This window comes from Arachis duranensis, chromosome 1 (assembly GCF_000817695.3).
Source record: "Arachis duranensis cultivar V14167 chromosome 1, aradu.V14167.gnm2.J7QH, whole genome shotgun sequence".
Lineage (NCBI taxonomy): Eukaryota > Viridiplantae > Streptophyta > Magnoliopsida > Fabales > Fabaceae > Arachis > Arachis duranensis.
The window spans coordinates 89,224,431-89,233,270 of record NC_029772.3 but is presented as its reverse complement, the minus strand read 5'-3'; the positions used below and the strand labels follow the sequence as shown (position 1 = coordinate 89,233,270).

Genomic DNA, 8,840 nt, shown 5'->3' with positions numbered 1-8,840 from the left:
AAAGTTGTAGTGTTTGGATAAATAACTGGAAAAAATACAATTTTTTTACACAAAAGAATGGATATTAAAATTCTAATTCACAATAATCTTGATGACAATGCAAAAGAAATTATTATATAGTTAGTATTTGTTGTTTTATTGTGCATAATATGGTAGGTGAAAATTAAAAATTAATATGAAATGTGTGTCAATGTATATTTTGTTGCTGTTTTTTAGTTTTTTTTATTGTGGCTTTTCATAATTTAAAATTAAAAAAAAAAGTAGTTGTCTGCTACTTCCCAATCGGGTTCTAGGTACATCTATTACTTTCTCTGATTCCGGTTCTTCCTCACAGGTTTATCAATAGTCCGCTCGCATTATTTAGAAAATTTCACACGCATAAAAAATATTATTTCTATAAATAACTATGTATTATTCTTAAAATTTTAACACGAGTCTTTACAACATCCATGATTGAAAATAATAAAGTCACAAATATGTAGACATCAAACATTATACAACTATAGTATTTACAACCAATTTAACTCATATATAGTTAAGCCACCCCTAAAAGTCATCTCTTTTTGCATCCATCGTTTCTTACAAAATTGAACATCCATAATTCATAGAAATTAAAAGTCAATCACATGAACAAAAAACAGATAAAGAAAAGAATTCTAAAATATCAAGCCCAAACTCTATCAAATTTCATACAGTTCGCTTTAATCCAAGCATCCATGAACCATGTGATATTACTAGCTTTGTTGTAATTTAAAAAAAAATATGAAAATCAACAGCAGAACATCCACAGTCGTGCGCAGTATGAATACACAGGCAGATAACAAAAAAATCAAGTAAAACAAAGTCCTTAAAAGCGTACCAGTCAAAATTGAACTTCTGATTACGAAAGTCACCAAAACAAGTCATAATATAATCAGCTTGATAGGCTCTAGAGATTAGTAACAATAGAAATTGCTTCCTAAATGCCGTAGATCATGTCACAACGCTCAACTTTAAACATTCATCTAGTATAATTTTCCCGCTGCAAGTATTAAAAAAATCAAACGGACCAATTAACTTGCAAATTCAAGGCAACGCATTATTTATTTCGATCTGGTGTGTCAAAAGAGCTATTCATACTGACTTACTCAGTGTTTTTAAAGTCTAAAGCTGGTTTATTTAGAATGTTCCCAAATATTGATTGCGATGGTAGTCAAATATGCTGATCAACATGTAAATAGAGTCTTTACATGGTTAAACTCAATGCCAAAACTACTTTTATTTAGATCCTATTCAATCAAATGCATCAAATGCAAGTAGACATGTGAGGAAAAATTAAAATACACTCTCAACTAAGACTAGAAAAGTGTAAATTGATTCCAAATTATTCTTACAATTTTTTCGTTAAATAGACAAACGAGATACCAATTTAAACCTATCAAAATCAAATATGCATAATCAGATAATTGAACAGTTATTCAAATGTGACACCCCTTTTAGGTTATGTATTAGAAGGAAAAAAAAAGTTAACATCCTCAACCAAATTTCAAACAACTATGCAAAAAATTCAACCATCCATTCATGTATAGAAATGACCATCCGACTTAGAGTGATTAAACAACTCGCAAAGAAACAAATTTCAAGGACGTGCTTCACACCAATTGCTGACTTACTAATACCCGGAGACAAAACAAATCCAAATACAGCCAAGCATTAAAAAACAAGACGCGAAAAGCCGGATCCTCAACAACATGTACAGGTTATTATTCTTTTCAGTTTTCTTATGTTAACAAACACTTGAAGAAGTCAAACAGACCCAGCAATTCCCACAAGTAGCAAAATCCTTCTATGCAACCACAACATAAAAATTATTATGAACATCTAAACCTTGAAGAAACAGCTATCAGGAGACTAACCTTTAATAGGGGCAAGCAAACACACACCAGGTTGCTCTGGTTTTGTCCGAAGAAGACTCCAAGCGGCGCGGACATGCAGGGACTTCAACCTCAGGAGATGACCGTTAAAAAATAATGTGGGTGGCGGCTGGGTGACTTTCACGCGACGGCGACAGGGGTTCGCTTGCTGCTGCTCGTCTTCACAATGGAGGCGTGCCGAGGGATGGTCGGTTCGGAGAGAAGCAGGATGGACGACGGAATACAGCAGAAAAGAAGTATCGAATGTGGAAAGGTCCTCCTTTGTTAATGCCGTTTCAATTGAGAGTAGGAAAAAGCTACTACTTCTTAAATGCCGTTTCAATAATGAAAAAAGAAAAAAAATTTTACTACTAGGTCAAAAAAAGAGGAGTGAGTGACATAATTATAATGTTAGTAATTAAGATGATTAAAATTAAAATTTAAGTTAGATGATATATATAAATATACTATGTTAATAATTTAATTAGACTAATTTTTAAGGTCCATTATTTATATTATTCAACAAATTTATTGTCTACTTAATATTCTCCTTTTCACATATATGCGTGCACAAATGTAAATCCTCTTGCTCTAAGGTATATATACTATATGCTTGATAATAATCTTGATTGATTTGTTGACTTTGAGATATTAAACTACAAAAAATGTGACTTTTAAGTTGTATGCATAACGATGCGGACTAATCTTTTTCACACTTCTTTTTCAATAAAAAATATTAAAACGATCTCCAGCATTTGACTATAATTTTTTAAAACTCCGCGTGGAAGGATAAACAACTATAACTAATTAAATTACAAAAACTAAACTATAACTTTTACTAATCAATAAAACAAGGGAATTAGTCAAAATGAAGTAGATATATATCCGAACTCTGGACAAGTTATTGCCATTCAAGAGAAAATATAATATAATATAATATAATATAATATAATAACAACTAATCAATACATAATTATATATATATATATATGATGGATATGATGAAAGATGTCAAGAACGACAGAGTATGAAAAATTAGTTCTAGAAAATAAGAAGCAGCAAAAAATTTATAAGACGATGGATTTATTAATTGAATATTCAAAAATTTCTTTTCACTTCAATTTTCTTTGAAATTTTTTAATAGGCGAAAACTCTTGGCGGTGGCCAACAAAAGAAAATGCAAAATAACAGGTGAAGAAAAATTCCAAGTCGGCCAAGTATGCATGGTTGCATCATGCAAATGACAGAATAACAAGAATACAATTATTGTTTGTTGTTTCTATTATATCCTTGCAGCTATATTCTTTTAGCTTACTACAACAAAATGAATTTTTTTAGTATTTTAATGGAACATTTTTCTATAATTATTCATTATGAGAATTAAAAAAATTATCACTCCATAGCTTATCATTATAAAATATTATGTTTATTGATATACTTGGTCATCTTTAAATTTAAAAAATAAAAATATTATGTAAGTTTTATTATGTTATAATGAATAAAAAATATTAAAAGTTAATGTATTCACTAAAACAATGTCATAAAATTATTGTATCCTAAAAATTTAAGTTCATAAAAAAAATAATATAAATAATTGTATTTTTTAATTTTTTGGACATAAAACTTTGAGATTATGTCAAAATTATTTTTTTAAAAAACTTAAAATAAGAGAAAAAAGACAATATAAATTATTATATCTCTAATAAATAAAAAATTGAATATTTTAGCCCCTCGAATCAAACCAATTTGATATTCGATCAAATTGATTTGTTTCAGATATGTTGAGGAAAACAAATTAAAACTAAAGTTAAACTAGTCTAGTTAAATTTTATTCCATTTATATATTTAGATTTACTTTTCATTAAAAGATAGTCCAAATCAGCCGCCGGTTTATACTTTTAAACAAAAAAACAGCGGGCATATCATTACAAGTTTCTTAACAACCACTCTCTTTTTTATTCACTTAATTTGAAAAACGGGTCCAAAATAGACACTCAGTTAAATAATATAAAAATAACGTTATGTACCCTGATTTCTTATACTTCCTCGCCACGGAGTAGCTAGCTCAGTGTATAAATAGCACACAACCTATGTACCCAATAATCCACAGAAATCAGAGTTAGTGCTCTTACACACTTATATACATTACTCAAAGCATATGTATTAAGTAAAAATAGCACACAAAAATGGCAAGGTTTTCTATACTTGATAAAAATGGTTTTATGTTGGTTCTTTTATTATGTCTAGAAACTACTAGTATGCTCACAAATGCAGAAATATCCACAGATCTATGTCCAATATTATTTCATGCACCCACACCCATCACACTATCCAATAAATTTGCTTGTGACAATACTACCCTTACACTTGCCTCAACCGATTACGGTTTTGTGATTAACGAAAAGCCGTTAGCGGTTCTTGAACCAACTTCCACGCACGACATAACAGAACTGATAAAGCTGTCAAATTCCCTTCCTACCCCTATCCCAATAGCAGCTAGAGGGCAAGCACACTCGGTGTACGGACAAGCGATGGCGCGTGACGGGATAGTGGTGAACATGACGCATCTGAACCGTTACAGGCACGGGAAAGGGATTGTTATATTTCGCGATGAGAAGGATCCATGGAATTCTTATGCTGACGTGGGCGGGGAGCAGGTGTGGAACGATGTGTTGCATGCCGCACTGGAATATGGACTCACACCACTCTCGTTTACTGATAGTTTGGGCACTTCGGTTGCCGGAACCCTCGTCAATGCCGGAGTTGGTGGCCAAGTATTCAAATACGGCCCTCAGATCTCTAATGTTTATGAACTCGATGTTATTACTGGTATGCATTCCTATTATTCCCTATGCCTTTGTTTATGAGACACTGGTAAAAATAGAGCAACGATAGGCCAGCAATTTTTATGATTGTTAGCTATCAACTAGCCATCAATGATGATTTGATGGTGTGAGATTTCATTTAATAGCTCATCTTCCTCTGTTGGTTACATGTTGGCCAAAATTTAATAAAACTGCTGGCCCTTAAACTTTTCTGTAAAAATATACAGAGACATAACATTGTACATAAAAATATAGTGAAAATTTAGGCGCAGTCCACTTCACGTAAAATTGATAGCTGAGAGCTCCGTTAAATGAAAATATAGTCAATCAGTGAAATTATCTAACTGCTCTCAGTTATCAACTTCACGTGAAGTCGACTTTATTTGAATTTCTACCTAAAAATATTGTATTTAGTGGTATTAAATTAATATATTTTAGATTTTTTATGAAAAAATACAAAAATATTAAAAAGACATAATTTTTTATTAATTTTTTATAATTATATTTTTATTATTATATTTTTTCAAATTTTTGTAGAATAAAATAATAAAAAACATCTCTAAATTTACACTTCGAATTAGTTCTTAAAAAAATATACCAATAAAATTTGTTATGACTCTGATATGTTATCTCTAAATTAACTCTTATGATTATAGTATAAATTTTTAATTTGAACTAATTTATTCACGTTTCTTATTGTAAAAGACATTATTGATATTTTTATTTTTTCAAAAAATAATATCAAAATATAAATTTTCAAGAATTTATTTGTTATTTTATTTTTCTATGAAAAAATAAAATAAAATATATTTTTAATTTATTTTAATTTATCACTAAATAAAATATAAAAATATTAATTTTTACTTTTTATGTTTTATTTTTAATATGCTATCTTATTATTTTTTTATAATTATTTTTAGGGGATCATTTTATTTCATTTTACTAAATTTAAGTGAAGTTGTTGAAGACAACAGGCGTGACTCATTCAACATGTTTAGTTAAATTATTATCACCTAACAACTTTTTTTAGTCAACTTTTCTTTTTCATTTGATTGGTTTATTTTTTCTTCTTATGTTTCTTTGGGTTTGGGGGAAACGTGGAGTGTTCAGTTTAGTCATGTGTGTAAGCAAAATTTTATATACTTGTTTAAATATAAAATTTATGAATTGGATCTTGCGTCTTTGACAGGAAAAGGAGATCACGTGACCTGTTCTGCCAAAAAGAATTCAAAATTATTTTACGGTGTCCTTGGAGGTTTAGGACAATATGGAATAATCACTAGAGCAAGAATAGCTTTAGGTCCCGCCCCAGCAAAAGTAAGTATTATTTAACTATTATTGAATTTTTATTATTATATTTATTATAAATATTAATTAAGTTTTGGCGATGATTTTATTGCAGGTGAAGTGGCTCCGTTTGCTTTACACTGATTTCTCTGAATTTACTAAGGACGAAGAACACTTAATTTCAGTTCATGGAAGAAGTGGCAGCAATGGATTCGATTTCGTACAAGGTTTTCTTAAGATAGAGTATTGGCCTGATGACCTTTCCTTTTATCCAATGGAAGATGTGCCTCGCATACATTCCTTAGTGTCCCAACATAACATCATTTATATCTTAGAGCTTGCTAAATATTATGATGATAGTAATCAAGCCGACATTGACGAGGTAATTAATTATTTGTTAATCATTTTATAGTCACGCGTATATTTTCTTAGGAGCCACTTATTTAGTTATTTACCATATGTTGTTTTTTTCAAACAGGACGTGGAAAATTTGATCAAGGGGTTGAAATACGTTCCTACATTTAAATTTGAAAGGGACGTATTGTACGAGGGTTTCCTAAATAGGTACAACTTTGTTGATCACCTTCTTGCGGCACAAGGGCTTGCAGAGGCACCAAAATCTTGGTTGGATCTCTTTGTTCCAGGATCCAGAATTTCAGATATAAATGAAGGTGTATTCAAGGAAATTGTCTATAAGCAAAATATTACTGCCATTGGGATCATGTTAGTTTTTCCCATGAACAAAGCAAAGTAAGTTCTCTCACTAAATGAATCTAAAGTGAAAATTCAAATATAGTTAAATTTATGTAAAGTTGAAGTTGAGAGTCGATAAATGATAATTTAGTCGGATCGACTCTCAATTATTGATTTCACATAAAATTAATTGCATCGGAATTTTCACTTAAATTTATTTAAGGAGTTAATTTTTTTGGATTAAATTTTAAAAATTATTTTTTTATACTAAATTTTAAATTTCCAAAAAAGATAAAAATAATTAATATTGACTGATTTAAAATTAATTATTTATATTTATTCTAATGTATATATTAATTAATTCACAGATGGAATGATAAAATGGCGGTGGCAATACCCGATGAAGAAATATTCTACCTTGTGAGTCTTCTACATTATGTTTCACCCGATAAATATGAAGCATCGAGTACTCTAAAATATCAAGTATTAGATTTCTGTAAAAATTCGGGTATTGGGATAAAAGCATATCTTCCAAAAAACAAAACTCACGAAGAATGGAAGGAGCATTTTGGACATAAATGGGAAAGTTTCAAAGATGGAAAAGATGAATTTGATCCCAAAAGAATATTGGCTCCTGGACAAAGAGTTTTCAATTGAAAACAACGAGAGGTTTCAAGTTTCAGTACGTCTTGTTTTAATTAAATAGATCAATAAGCAGTTTACTTAGTGTACTTTGGATATTAAATTTTAATGTATGCTCTTGTCATATGTAGTCAATAAAATAACATAAGCTCTTGTTATATGAATTTGGATTTGGGCTTTTTTTTTTGAATTTGAGAAAAAAAAAGATAGTTACTCACAAAATGTCATTATGTGAATAATTATGGAAACAAAAAAAAATCAATGATAATAGATGCATTCTATGGCGACTTTTGATGTTCAATGGCTATAATGACTAATGTGTTTGTATTAATTTATGACTTTTACGTGTAGTAAAAGAAAGTGTTTGATTTTGAATTTGACATTGCTAATGACAATAAAATCATTAAGCAAATATGATAAATAAGTAAATAACTAAATATATATATTTTTATATCATAAATTTAGTGTTAAATTACATGCAAAATTTATCTGTCTGAACTATCATATATAATTCGAGCTATTTGTTGTTGTAGTCCTCTTCCATATCTTGTTTAAAGTTAAAGATGACAAACGCAATGTTAGTAACACGGCGTCGTCGTCGCTTATCAATGCCGTCATGTTGTCTATTCTCTTTGTCATGGTTGCGACGAAATTTGGTTGGACTTATCTGTGCCTAGATTTTATCATTGCTGCTGGAATAGATGTCTAGCTCCACTTGTAGACACGCTTCACTTCTCCAAATCGATTCTGGTTTTCGATGGTTGCTAAGATACGTGGCCTGGTTCAGATGTTGCTGATGCTATTGTTCGATTAAGATGTCCTCCAATTTTATTGATATCAATTTTCTTTCTTATTAGAATTCTGTTGCATAGTTGTTGACCAGACATCATGATTAGCATTAAAATAAGAAAACCACTTTAATAAAGAAACTCAAAATGTCTTTTTTTTTAAGACGTTCACACATGTCATATTATTATTGGACATCTTTATCAAACCGGTTAATAATTTATTTTTTATTATAAATCAAAACAAAATCGGTTTATTATAACAACAATAATAAATCCAATTGTCTGCATTATAATTATTAGACCGAATTTGATCCGATCGAATTATACCATCTAAACCGAATATTTTTAAATTTTTTGATAAAAAGACAATTATATCCTGACTTTTTGTTTTTTGGAGATACATTTAAATCCCTAAAAATTTATAAATATAATTAAATCCTTAAAAAAATTGAATTTATTGTTATTATTATAAAAAATCGATTTTATTTTAATTTATTAAAAAATTTAAAAATAACTGATTCATTAATACGTCTAATAATAATATAATACATAAATACCTTTTATACAAAGATGTTTTAACATATCTTTATGGAACATCTCCTCAAAATAAAAAAAATTAGTGAACTCAAGTACTATTTTAAAAAGCTATTTATCAACTTTTTATTGAGTGGTCTTGGTTTAATCATTTGTAGTCACCAATAATGTGGCACCAA

The 8,840-nt window shown here is 29.4% G+C and overlaps 1 protein-coding gene across 1 annotated transcript; it reads left to right on the top strand.

Annotated features, from left to right (window-relative positions):
- The first annotated feature begins 3,990 nt into the window (after positions 1–3,990).
- On the top strand, positions 3,991–7,503 carry LOC107496684 (cytokinin dehydrogenase 2). Its single transcript, XM_016118004.3, has 5 exons — positions 3,991–4,721; positions 5,907–6,034; positions 6,120–6,386; positions 6,483–6,754; positions 7,066–7,503. The coding sequence occupies exons 1-5, from the start codon at positions 4,079–4,081 to the stop codon at positions 7,352–7,354; spliced, it is 1,599 nt and encodes a 532-aa protein (XP_015973490.1). The 5' UTR covers positions 3,991–4,078; the 3' UTR covers positions 7,355–7,503.
- The last annotated feature ends 1,337 nt before the right edge of the window (positions 7,504–8,840 follow it).